General features: G+C 36.3%; 1 protein-coding gene across 2 annotated transcripts in view; it reads right to left on the reverse strand.

Annotated features, from left to right (window-relative positions):
• Nucleotides 1–1,057: 1,057 nt before the first annotated feature.
• ppp3cca (protein phosphatase 3, catalytic subunit, gamma isozyme, a) overlaps nucleotides 1,058–13,957 on the reverse strand; it is a 34,855-nt gene continuing 21,955 nt past the window's right edge. Inside the window, exons 5-14 of one of the 2 annotated variants that reach the window (XM_026243116.1) lie at nucleotides 13,073–13,218; nucleotides 12,828–12,967; nucleotides 11,839–11,916; nucleotides 11,487–11,581; nucleotides 10,807–10,932; nucleotides 9,855–9,932; nucleotides 8,009–8,093; nucleotides 7,426–7,523; nucleotides 5,222–5,248; nucleotides 1,058–3,542 (exon numbers count right to left, since the gene is read on the reverse strand). In XM_026243116.1, coding sequence (XP_026098901.1) covers nucleotides 3,379–3,542; nucleotides 5,222–5,248; nucleotides 7,426–7,523; nucleotides 8,009–8,093; nucleotides 9,855–9,932; nucleotides 10,807–10,932; nucleotides 11,487–11,581; nucleotides 11,839–11,916; nucleotides 12,828–12,967; nucleotides 13,073–13,218 — 1,037 coding nt within the window. In that variant the 3' untranslated portion in view covers nucleotides 1,058–3,378. The remainder of the gene's footprint in view (nucleotides 3,543–5,221; nucleotides 5,249–7,425; nucleotides 7,524–8,008; nucleotides 8,094–9,854; nucleotides 9,933–10,806; nucleotides 10,933–11,486; nucleotides 11,582–11,838; nucleotides 11,917–12,827; nucleotides 12,968–13,072; nucleotides 13,219–13,957) is intronic. The other variant, XM_026243118.1, reaches the window with a different exon arrangement.

Genomic DNA, 13,957 nt, shown 5'->3' on the forward strand with positions numbered 1-13,957 from the left:
CTTGGTGGCACTTTTTTCGCTCCTCCAAATCAAGGGTCCTAGAAATACGTTTCTGAAAGTGCGGCCTCCGATATTGCAGACAGATAATACTGGATATAGGCCTTCACTCAAAAGAATGACAAAAGAGAGTTGATTTTTCTTATCAGTATTGTGAGATATAATCTCAAAATTGCGAGAATAAAGTCAGAATTTTGAAATATTGAAAATGTTAACATTGCTGCCACTGCCACACAATATATATATATATATATACATATATATATGTATATATATATATATATATATATATATATATATATATATATATATATAAAAAAGACACCAGATGTTGTTAAAATAGATAAACAGAGCGGAAAGGACAGAAATGATCATCAAAAATGCTCGTGTTTGCAGCGCACAATTCTTATCAGAAAAGGTTCAATAAAGTAATGTTTTTGTTGTTATGGGCGTTTCTAAAGATTTCTTATGAATGTGTGAAACAATGTCTGTGTGCATGTGTGTAAAACAACAAACTGATGATTTATATACTTAATCATATGTAATTACATTGTTATGAGTTATTGTGGCTGGAATAGTAGCTGCAAAAACGGTTGCTGAAATTAAAATATGACTAAATGACTAAACACTGAATTTGTCTTTACTAGACATGTTAGATGTCAATTGAAGGGAATCCTGTCAGATCGTCTATCCTTTGAGTAAAAGCGTGTGCGGGTCGGCCAATCTGGTTTTGTCCATTAAAGTTAACCTTTTCAAATAACAATCGCGGTCCCGGACATTGAGGGACCTTACATATGCAGGTAAAATCGGAATTTCTCCAGTTATTGATTAAAAAACAAAAAAAACAAACAAGCTAACAGACTTCAGAGCTAGCGTTAGTGGAGCAGTCAGAGAGATCTTAGTTTTTGCCACCACCTAAGCTCCGCCCACAGAAAAATGTCACAATGTTTACTAACATAAAAAGTATCTATAGCATTTACAGTGTATGAATGTAATATATTTTAATGTTGAATCACATTCAGGCGACTGCTTTTAAAAGAAAATACGACCAAACATGAGGTCCACAGTATTTCAGTTTTTATTTGTCGTCGTAACTGATACATCTACATAATATCAAGCACTTGATAAAATGGTTGTTCAATGAAATCCCCACATAGTATTTTTAATTAGTTGTGCATAAACATTTCTACACATTCCCACAGATGTGTTTCAGGGACTTCATTGAATCTCTGAGCCTGTGAAGGCCTAATACTCAACATTTCATTGCAAACAGAAACTTAAGAGATTCAAACTTCTTCTTTCTTCCACTAAAGAAATTCAGGTTGCCAGTACACCAAGACCAGCCCACACGCCGTTTAAACTTTCAAGGTAAACTGTATACCTGATAATCTCAGTACTTCCATTGGTATCATTCGAAATACATGCAAATAAATGTAGCAAATTTTCCCTTTGGAGTCCACAGACATACTGCACTAATTTGATCATGCAAAACACACATACACACTTCAAGAAATGCTGTATGCTGGAAGGTCGCACTGCAATCACATATTTATTTCTCATTAAAGCTGAATTCATACACCTAAAGATGAGCTTGACATATTAGTCAGTATTATAAGATTTGAATGCTTTTGGGATGAAAAAATTAACTCTTTTTAAATCAGTCTCATGTGAAGAACTGGTTCTGTATTTAAAAAATAAAATCCACACACGCAAATACATTTTACAAAATTAACTGTTGTCTAAAACGTACATTTCAAATGCTTTCAGAAAATGGGGTGCATTGCTCGTGCATAGCATCAGACATTTAACACCATCGCAAAATCAAAAACTAAAAACCTGCTTTAAAACCAGATGAACCTTCTGCTCCTGTTCAAATGAATAAAACATGCATTAAAAGGCTTAATGCTCTTCCTCCATAGTCTCTTAAAAGTTCTGTATCTCAACAGTAGGTGGAAACACACCACAATTTTCCCTAAACCTGTTAAAAAAAGCAGCGTAAAAAAAAAAAAAAAAACCTTACTACAATACCTCACATAGTGTTACAGCTCAAACCACCAAGTCAGTTTGTGACACATTTATCAAACTCAACATGCTTTGTTAATGTCTCGAGCAAAAAACGGGATGAAATCGAGTCTGTACGAGCAGTCTCTCAGTGAAAGATGAATACTTTGCATTAAGCCTGGAGGACATTCTTTAAAGAGAGAACAGGACTTCCTGCTTTTTACCTGTTACGTTTAGGTGTTCTCTATTTACAATGACTTGCATTTAGTGCAATATTCTTCAGACTGTCCCCATTACCTCATCATCATTCCCTCAAATGGGGTTGGATAGAGCTCTGGCAGCGAACTCATCACAGCACAAAAAAAGACTTTGGCTTTTGAGTCGATCAAAGCAACTTCACACGTCCCACGTTGGCTGTTATACATGTACATGAGCTTATAGGCATGCTAACAAATTTCACTGTATATTAAAACTGGTTTGTTGCGTGGCAATCTCAACTATAATCTTTTTTAAGAAACAGTAATAAGATAAGTGTTGCAGACATGAAATAAGGAAAAGTAAGTCTTGTCTGAAAGTTAGCCCAATGAACGTTTCATAAGAGACAAAAAGATGCAGAAGTTTGATTATGTGATTGTGACAGTGCTTTCAAAAGACATGCTTTGCTTTTGCTTTTTTCACTCATGCAAGTAAAATCAAACAACTCCTATTGAAGATCAATGTTATGGCTACTTACATGTGGTGTGTCATCTGGCTGTAATCGGACAAGAATTTATATAAATGCTAGTTTTTCCATGTAGAAATAGACATGTGGAACCCAAAGCAGCTAATATGTTCATTTAGTCTGAATCTTACTTGAACAGGTATATAAAATATTTTCCAGTAGAACTTATTTCCTTTAAGTTTGTTTTGTCTTAATAGATCCCTTACAGACATTTCTTGATAACATACATTAGTATATTCAAACCATCCCTTGCCAAATACATTGTGACATAAAATATTATAAAACTGGGATTAACTAGATCTTCCGATCTGTACACCATCTTGAACCCATATCTCTGTTCTCGAGTTGCAAAACTGTAGTTGAACTTTAAAGGTTGACACATTGTGACTGTATACCTGTTTTTTTTTGCACACTTTCAAATGTTCACTCGTCTTTAAAATGTTGCTATCTAGTACATCTAATACATTTCATTCAATAAATAAAATCTCATGTTTGTACTTAGTTGTAAGTGATTTCTCTCTCTGTCTTGTGGAATGATTCCTCTCCACATCTCAGGCCCTCCTCTGCAGGATCCGGCAGTTGAGGGCTCTATCTTGTGGAGAACGTGGCAGAGAAAGAGAAAATGCTATGGAGCAGAGGAAGAGTGCAAAATCTCCTCTTTACACATTGCCATCAGTGCCGTTTTTCTCGTTGGTGGCGTTAACTGTGGTACCGTCAGGTTGCTGGCCGTCCCGCCGAGGAGGCATCCGTTCGTTTATTCGGTCCAGGCCACGGGCTTCTTCGAAGTTGCGGATTTTCCTTGTAGGAGAGAAGCCTTGGATGGCTACCAGGAAAAAAAATCAATGAAAATGAGGTAGTTAGGAAAATGTGCATGAAGATTATTGATAACTTCAGTGTTAATAAAAAATTTAAATTAAATTGAGACAGTGATCCAGCTGTGCTAGCATACGATATGCCAATTACGGAAAGAATTTAACCTTTAGGCATTTGCAGTGACCAAAAAGTCTATTCCTAGAATGATTTAACCAAGTATATGCAACTGTGGAAATGAACTCAATTTTAAATTTCATATGTCACATACAATACATGTCACATGATACACAACACCAAGTGTCTACCTCATTTATTTTTCTGTGTACACTACAGTTCAAAGGTTTGGGACTGGCAAGCATTTGTCAAACGTACAGCATTTATTTGAAATAAAAATCTTTATAAACTTCTTTACTTCAACATTAATGTCTTTACTGCCACTTTTGATCAATTTAATGCATCTTTGTTAAAGTATTAATTAATTATTACTATTATTATTATTTTTTTACAAATGCCAAACTTTTCAACAGTAGTGTACAGTATGTCTAGTAAATTAGTATAGCGATGTTTCAGCTACAGGAAAAAGACCATAATATAGAATTTTTTTTTTTTCTTTCTTTTTTTTTAAACAAAGTCTTAGTAAAAAATGGTGGCAACAACTGCAGTTTTACAATTATGAGATGCAGTAAAATATATTACAAATATATTTTTACATAAATAAAATCAGGTCATATGTAACATTGTAGACATTTTATATTGTGCAAATACAGAGAGAAAAAAAGACTGAGTGTATTATTTACGGCACACAAAAAAATGGGGATTGTGTGCCAATTCATTTGAATATTCTGATGGAATATGACGTCTCGTATCACTCATACTTTAAACCACAAAAAGAGCTGAACACGTATCCAACCAACCAACATGCACGAACAGGAAAGCTGATTCTTGCACAACTAACAGGCGCATTATGTCCTATAGCATTTTTGAAAACACTGCCAAGGTGAATCATGACTGGTTCCAGTTGACAATGCAAACACAAGATACCTACTCAACACCAGTAAAAACATTTCATGCCATTGTGTTTATTTGTGCTTGCTTGCACAATAGCTTAGAGCCTCTGTACATTACAGCAGCGGGCGAGAGGCCTTAGGCAAGAGTGTTACGCGTGAACAGGAACAGACAGTCTTAGGAGCGCAGAGTCGTAACGAGATTAGAATCTGAAAATGCTTGGTGGAGGGAGGTCTTGGCCTCCCCGCCAATCGCATGGCAGGATGGGAATTAGCACGCTCTAGCCAGGGCCCGGAACTAACCAGTAAACTCATCTGGTCAACAGGAAACAGCTAATTAATGAGGTGAAGCAGAGCTGGGACTGGAAGCCTCATTCCCTCACTTCAAGTGTCCGCATCCATCATTTATCATTAAAAATGTCGACCCGGAGTAATTTCTGGCTCTTTGGTCAAATCTGATTCTCATATGGGAAAGAAGTGCCTTTATGGAACGAGAACCGCTTTGTTAGGCTGCTTTCGATTTTATTCACAAAAATATGGTGGTGCAAGAATACAGATTTTCCATGATTCGTTTGAGACACACAGACAGACGCTGAGGTGAACGGCAAGGCACAGAAAGACACAAAGGAGAAAGAAGAAAGCACAGCATGTAGGGGCAGGATATGACACAGTACTGCCAGCGTACCTCGACCCTCCTTTGCTTCTATGGCTGCTGCATTAGCAAGAGCAGCAGGAAGTAGCCCAAAATGAATGGAGAGAGAAGTAATATCAGTGTGATTACATTACACCCCAAGCATGTTAAACCCCACACACCACAGTAATGCAGTAATATTTGTAGTTAAAGAACCCAACAGTAATATAAACAGTGCAAAGAGCAGTTAGTGAGAGAAAAGGCAGTTAGTTCTTTACAATCAGAGTGACTGTTCAGCAGTATTGTTCAGTAGTAGGGCAAAACAGGCTACAAAACGAAATAAATCAGTTTATGTATCACTGAAATACATGTTCAGATGTTATTACATGAATTACAATACTCAAATAATGTGTTGAATATTATAAATACTGACACATAGGAGTCAATGAATTGAACATTGTTTAATTAAACTGAGACTACAGGATTGGACTCAAATTAATTTATAGCGCCATCTTTTGAATTATCACCACTTTCACACAGAGAACCTTAAATGCAGTAGACATTTAATGAAATTAGCTTTAGATCTCATACAATTTCTTTATCATTTCGACATAGACAAGTTGACACATTATGCCTGTGAGCACAATCAAAAATAATGAATTACACTATATTGCTATGTATATATTAAACTTAAAAAAACAAAACAAACAAAAATATAAATGCTGCTTTTTAAATATCTGACATTCTTGACAAAAAGTAGGCCCACGGTTTATTTTTATTTTATTTATAAAATGTGTTAATAACACAAGACTAAACATTTAAATATAAATATTTCAATATTTCAACTTTGAAGTATTTTAATCTTAATATTAATTTTAACAATAAATACAGAGATCTTGTATACAAAATATTATTTATATTAAATATATGTGAATTGATCTCTGATTTGGAGGTTTTCTAGAGGTAAGAAATTCAGGCAGACACAACTATTCAATGCTGTGTCGGCTGAAGTGAGAGCGTGGTAGTCAGAAAACCAAACCATCTCCTAACATATTATTTTCTATATAACATAACTATATGCTTATAGCTGGAAATGTCTTATTGTCCTAAGGTCTTGTAGTAAGATCAGGCTAACCTCTTAGTTTCTTTAATACTCCTCTCTGTTCTGCAGGTCTAGCTGGCTTGATGTCTGACCCATACAGACAATGAAGCCAGCCTCTTAAAGGTCACTGAATTTTCTATATGTACTTGGAATAGTGACATCCACCCACTGTCTCCCTTTGATTGCCCTTTCTCACTCCATCACTGCTCACTTGTACAAAGTTCCCTACGCTACTGGCCTTTAATGACCTTTAGTCCTGGACACCCCGCCAACAGATTCGCCTACAGGTCAATCCAGAGAGTCTTGATGCGGCTCTCATGACAATCAGCCTCTGATTGGCTCTCTGAGTCTCTGTAGCGCAGGTGGCTAAATCACATGGTTTAACATGAGTCTACAAAGGAAGGGCTTTACACAGCACACAGGCAAATAATCAGTGTAAACATTACATTAGTTCATAGGTGGAAGACAGGATATAACAGGTGTTCATAGTGCAGATAAAAGCTCTACTGTGCTGTTTGTATAATTGTGATAATATTGAATCAAATTCAAATTGAATTTGAGACACTATTTTCCAGACAATAAACCACATTTTGAGACCGATATGAGCAAAAGCAAAACAATACAGATTTTCATTTTTGAGAGAAAGTTAATAGTTGTGATGTCCAAATAAGGTCCAAATGCAAATATATATATATATTTGCATTTGGATGGTTTTTGACCCAGACGAATTCATGAGATTTACTCGTTTAAAAGACCAGCAATGTGGATCTGTGCAGCTGGGGGTCTGGGCAGTGATTTTGCAGCTAGTGCCGCAAAGTTGCTAAGAAGTGAATTAAGCAGCTGGATACAGCCCAGGAAAGCTCACGCGATGGAAATGGAGAGCACAGCCCTCACCAGTATGCCACTATGAGCCCTGATGCCTTTCAGCACGAGGAGGTGAGGCAGATCATCATTATCATTAGCATCTCACATGCCAAAGCTTGTTCTAGCTGCTGCATACTGGTACTTTCTGCTTCTGTAAGAGGGTGATGAGAGCAGTGCTGGGTCACATGTGGCGATGATGATGATCCAGTACGGCTTCCGTGGTTGGATGCGAGAGGCCTGCAAACCCACTTTACAAACTTACCATTACAAAACCACAAACATGCTCACTTACCATTCTGTAAGGTCTGCTTGCCTCCAGACAACACTCCTAGAGGTAGTGTTCCGGTTGGGGTGAGCCCTTTGAGGGTCAGTACACTCTCGCTCTCTTCCCTGAGACATAAAACACACACACACACACACACACACACACACACACACACACACACATACACAGTATTAGAGTTGTGTTCAAAGAACCAAATGGAACATAATCAATTAGGTTGTGGTGAGGGAGAAAGAGGAAATATATGGTAATTTGAAAACCAAAGACAAAAGACTTCAAGCTGTCCTCTGTTCCTCCATTATCTATGGCATTGTTCATCTGGAATAATGTGTAATATAATTAGACCGCTACTCCACATGATGACTCACTGACGCCAGCTCATTAATCCTAATGGAGGAAAGGGTGTGAGCGTGTGGTCGGTGTTAAAACAAAACTTCATTGTACATGGAAGGTTTTCCCAGCATTTTACACAATTTTTTTTTTCTTTTTGATAAACTGTAATGATAATTACCAAGCCGCACAGGGAATATATATATACACATGCACACACACACACACACACACACAAACACAAAATTGCTTGCAGACTGACCTGAGAACAGAAAAGACTCTGGCCATTTTCCCAATGGCACGAATCTTATTTCTGATCACTTCCTTACGGACAGCTGGAGTTCCACCTGCACCAACACAAAACCAGCATCAAAACACTGTTAAACCTTATTACCTTTGACCCACAAAAAGTCAAGGAGGGAAGAACCAAAAACGTGGAGACGTTAAGAATCAGACTGACATCCTGAGCAATAACTGACCAACCTGTAAGCCCTGCTCCCCTTAGTTACTGTTGCTAACTCAGACAAACAAACAGAGTCTTACAATGACAGTGTGAGAACCTTGTCCCAGGATGTTTTGGAATTTTGGACACAGAAGGCCCATCCTCTCAGGATACCTGGAATCAGCGTTACAAGTACCCCAGGCACAACATTTTTTAATTTTTTCCATCTTGTAAACACCATCAAACCAATGAAAGCTTTGGATCTTCCAATGTTTCTCTATGGTGCTGAAACTTAAAGCGTCTGAGTCCCGTCCCCATGCAGCTGATACTCAACTGCCATTGGCTCATCTGAGTTTGAGGGGAGGGGCTTACGATAGGTCAACTGTGTTTATTTTGACAGTTATGACAACTGCATTTTAAACCGCATTTGAAACCGTTACTCTAAAAAGTATTATTATTATTTTACGATACAAGTGTGTGTGTGTGTGTGTGTGTGTGTGTGTGTGTGTGTGTGTGTGTGTGTGTGTGTGTGTGTGTGTGTGTGTGTGTGTGTGTGTGTGTGTATATATATATATATATATATATATATATATATATATATATATATATATATAAAATATATATATATATATATATATATATATATAAAAAAAAAAAAATATATATATATATATATATATATATATATATATATAAAAAAAAAAATATATATATATATATATATATGTTGCCATGTCTTTAGTCTTCAGCCACAGTAGCTTGATTTTAATCAGAATGCTGGAAAATGCTATGCAAAAATAAAGACATTGTGACAGAAATATATTACTAATAATAATGATGAGGACAATAATTAATAATAAGTTGCTTTGGATAAAATTTTCTGCAAAATATATTTTGTTACCATTATTTTTTTTGAACAATAATTCAATCATATTTATTATTATTTTAGCTTTTATTAATCAGAAAACTAAATTAAATATTCCAAATATGAGGAAATGCTGACATCACCTTTTTTAAAACTCGCAATCTTGCATTAGTAGATTTGTACAATAACTTTTATTGGTCTAAATGTTAGGAATTACTCATATGAGAAAACAGGGGAGCTTGGAGAGCATTTTGTAAGCCTTGCGTGGGCTTGGGAATATTTGCAGAAGGGTGTCACACCCTTGCTCTAATTATTTAAGCAGATTTGTTTCCGTGTACAATAATTACACAAGGTGAAAACCACAATCCTGCATAGTCTATTCAATACATCTAAAAATACATTAAAATAGAACATAGTTTAGTATTGTGAAATTTTGGAAGAATACTAATAACTAATGCTTTTATATAAGAGTGCACCATCATGCGAATTCTCCTCTCAACAACAGACTAAGCAGGAAGTATCAAGGGACAACATAAGCAGACATCAGACCTCCGGGGAAAGCATCTTAGACAGCCAGAATGACAGTTGGACACTTCTGTGGACCTGCTGTCTACAATGATGATGACCAGACAGACAGATGCACTCACACACACACTCAGGCAAGCACATTCAAGCTGTTCTGCATTCAATTGTCACTGATTGTGAAGCAAGGGCAAATAATAAGCAAATAAAGTGGTTGTCAGCTTACCAAACTTTAAGTAATCTCAATTATATTATACATGCATTTGTGAACAAACTTACCTTCACATAAGTCGTCTCCCTCTGACATGAGTTCATCATCAGAGCAGATGTTTAAGACATTCACCAACATCTCAGTCACTGTAAAAAAAATAAAAAAAATAAAAAAAAATAAAACATTGTTAGATCAGCAATATAAGCTGATATTTTACAAGACATTGTCCGTAGAGTTCTTTATCTAGTGGTCCAATGTTCCTAGAGCTTCTCTTTAAAATTCCATTCGAAGTTCTATAACAAAATATGTGTGCTTTACAGCCATTTACACTTTAAACAAAGCAAAAAAAAAAAAAAGATGGAAAGGCTCAAAAGGTTTAAAATAATTTTGTAAAAGGTGACCTTGAAAACGCTCGCACAAATATGACATTTCAGGTTCGAGTTTTTCTGTATTCTTCCCACTGAGAGGACACAGTCAGCCACCAAAGACACACCATCAACAAGGTCGTTTTTGCCTCTCCTCCACATAACCTGTCAAATACTACAAACCACCTCAGTCTCACATAGGGATGGGTACCGAAACCTGTTATTAAAATGGCCCCGGGGCTAAATTATGAAAGAACGTAGTATCCGTAAGATCTGACGGTATCGGTTCTGCTTTCGGTACTGGAGGGGAAAAAATTTATGTACTATGTATTTTTGCTTAATAATGTTATCGTGCACATTTTCTCTCACCAAACACATGCAAGTGGTGCGACGAGCCCGTTTTTTCAAGCAATCTGTCAAAGCATCTTTCAAAAGTGCATTATGTGCAGACAGAAAAATGCTAAGTTTTCGACTGCCTAACACAACACAAAATAACACAACACAAAGTACCGATAAGAATACCGTTAAAGTACCGGACCGTTAAGCAGTATCGGTAAGAGTAGTAATACCGTTAAAACCTTAATGATACCCATCCCAATTCTCACAGTCCCTAAAAATCACAATCCTGGCTTCAGGTCTGAGTTTGGACACCTACCTTTCTCGCCCACAAAGGGCAGCGACCACGTAAACACATCCATAAAGTTGGGTAACCAGTACGGGTGAGGAGAGCAGTTGAACTGCCTAATGTTCATGACATTGTTTTCATATTTCAATACAGCCGCTGAGGAGGAAAACATGGGGAGAAGTCATGCACAGTCATTTAAACCAACAGAAAACAAAAAAGAAAGGTTCACGAACTGTCTACATTTTTAGACAATTTAGAGTCAGTATATGGCAACAATTACTGCAGAGTTGCAGTGTATATTTTTTCTTTGCACTGCTGGCAATTGTTGCATTATCCTTCAGCAATCCAACAGTCCTACAATAAATATATGATATCAGCGGTCAAAGTCCAACAATAAATATATGATATCAGCGGTCACAGTCCAACAATAAATATATGAAATCAGTAGTTTATCATAAATTATTTACATGTATAAATAAAACTCATTCTTATTAGCTGAGATTACGGGACTGCTAAATTGATTGTGCATTCAATGAGATCACTCATAATGATTTATCAAAGGTGCTACGATTTAAGTTTCCAGAGTAATAATGGCATTGGGGTTTTGAGGGTCTGAGAACAGTTTGAGGTTATGAAAAAAAAAAAAAAAAAAGTTTGCGAAAACCTGAACGAAATATATGGCAAACACACTTAAACATAACATAACATACCTTTGTTGTTATAGACATCTAGGTAATTTGGTGCTGAGAAAATGGTAATTAATGAAGGGAAGCCTGTTGTCTGACTTTTTCTGTACATCCTGTACCTGAAACAGAAACACACACAAACCTCTTAAGATGTATATTAGCTCAGCGTGCCAAAAATGCATCTAGTGTAGATCAATCCAGGAAGTGCTCTCAGTCACTGTTAGATAATCTACTCTTATAATCTGTTGCAGATGGTTTTTTTCTTTAACTGGCAGACACAGATGGATTTAAATTAAATTGGCAAAAGATCAAATTATCACAGAACAACCAAACATTTTCAATCTCACGTTCATGAAACATCATAATCAATACTTACCCTGCGTCCTGTGCTTCATGTGCTCTAATCACTGACAACAGGTTGTTGTTTGTCAGAAAGTCACAGACTGCTGCATAACTGTCAAACAAGAGAAAGACAAACTTCTGAGGGTCTCATAATGACAGGCCACAAGCAAGCTTCCAGCCCTTTAAACATCTCAACCCCTCTTGCTCATACTTAACGGAGCACAGGCCAATGTACTGGATTATTTTCTGAATACGGCTTGTTGGGGTTCTCTTCAAGTCTCAACACAGTGAACTCTCAAACTAACAGACCACCACCTGCACTTTGTTAGCATTCAGCTGGCGTGGCACAAAAAAATGCCAGCTGGACAAGCAAACAGTGAATAAACACACTTATATATATATACACCCAGAACGAAACCAGCTGGGTGACACCGATCAGGTTATTTCCAGGAGTTTCTGCACCGACTCACAGATTCCTGAATGACTCAGTTACACGTTTATGAGGCACGTACAAAGAATCTGGTCGAAGAAAAACGCAAAACAAAAAGGTTTTACAGTAATATTCCATGCATCTTTTTTCCTCAATACAGTAAGGGCTTGAGTTTTATTTTTTATGGTTGTTAAAAAATTAATTAATAAAGTAATTGATTGCTCATGTAAACGTTACATAACTAATAATGGTTTCAAAATAAGCTATCTTCAACCAATGATTTTTCTTTGCATAAATTACAACTATGTATTAATGAAAATATAATTTGCATTACAAACTTCTATTTTGTTTTTATATGAAGATAACTTTTATTATTATTATTATTATTATTATTATTATGCCTTCAATATTTTTCATACTTTTCAATTGTCTTTTATGTATAGAAAAAAAGGGATATACAAAATGTATCATGAAACAGTAATTATCATCAAATGTATTAGGTGTGAACAGAATGTGAGTGATGTTGAATAAATCTGTAATTTTCTCCAAAATCCGGGAGATCTAACCCAGTGAACAAAGCTCAGCTCCAGTACCTGAAGAAATAGGAGCAGCCTCTGACTGAGTTGTGGTTAAAATGCTCTGCCGTCTTCTCACTGCCGTAGTCCTCTCCCGGGTCGGCCCAGATCAAATCACACATAGGCCCAAATGCCGGGGGCTCCTTAAACCTGTCTAACTGCAAAACACAGCAGACAAAGAAAGAAAGAGGCATGAACACATCTTGTTTTCTTATTAAAAAAAAGGCTGGAAGGAAAAGGAGAGAACATAAACAGCTGCTTACTTTCCTGATGTCATCTAAGCAGTTGATTTCTGGTGAGAGGCCACCATGTACACAGAGGAACTGCTGGTTTAGAAGAGCTGCAAGAGGCAAGCAGTCAAAGGCCTCCATACATGCGTCATAAACCCTCTCTGAATACTTGATTTTACCTGTAGGGAAACAAAGTCAGACAAGTATGACTACATTAAGAGTTCAGAGCACAGAAGTCAAGAAAACCCCGGGGAGATCAATTTCTCCTTCCCTCAGCGTATCGCTGAAGAACATATATGATACACTGAGCTGTACAGTTGCTTTTATTTCATTAAATAAATAATACTACATATAATAATAATAGTAATACACAGTTTGAACATGAAGCAATCGATATTACAACATATTACATCGTCCGTTATATGGGCAGTATGGCGATCATCCAGTAATTTTTATCATAGGTTGACCTTGACATTTACACAAGCAATTAATGTAAGGAAAACAGATAATGATCATAGGCTGTTTATGATAGGTGGGACATATCGTCACCATTTTTTGCCATGACGGATTTTGTCCCAACCACTTTATGAAATAACCTAATAAAGGATGTGTCTAAATACATCTAAATTAAAAGTGTGAATATTTGAGTTGAAAGTTCAATTCACTGGTTTTTGATCCAGTACAAAAGCAGAACGATTCAGTTTGATTTCCACACACTATCAAGCACAAACAAATGCATTTTTTCACAATAATCTTGTGCTCACAAAGGCTATTTATCTGAAAGTATAGTAAAAATACAGTAAAACAGGAACACTATGAAATATTTTTACAATTTAAAATAACTGTTGTCTATTTTTATTTATTTGCAAACGTAATTTATTATTGTGACAGCTCAACAAATATTTATTATTTTAATGT

This window comes from Carassius auratus, unplaced genomic scaffold (assembly GCF_003368295.1).
Source record: "Carassius auratus strain Wakin unplaced genomic scaffold, ASM336829v1 scaf_tig00002602, whole genome shotgun sequence".
Classification (NCBI taxonomy): domain Eukaryota; kingdom Metazoa; phylum Chordata; class Actinopteri; order Cypriniformes; family Cyprinidae; genus Carassius; species Carassius auratus.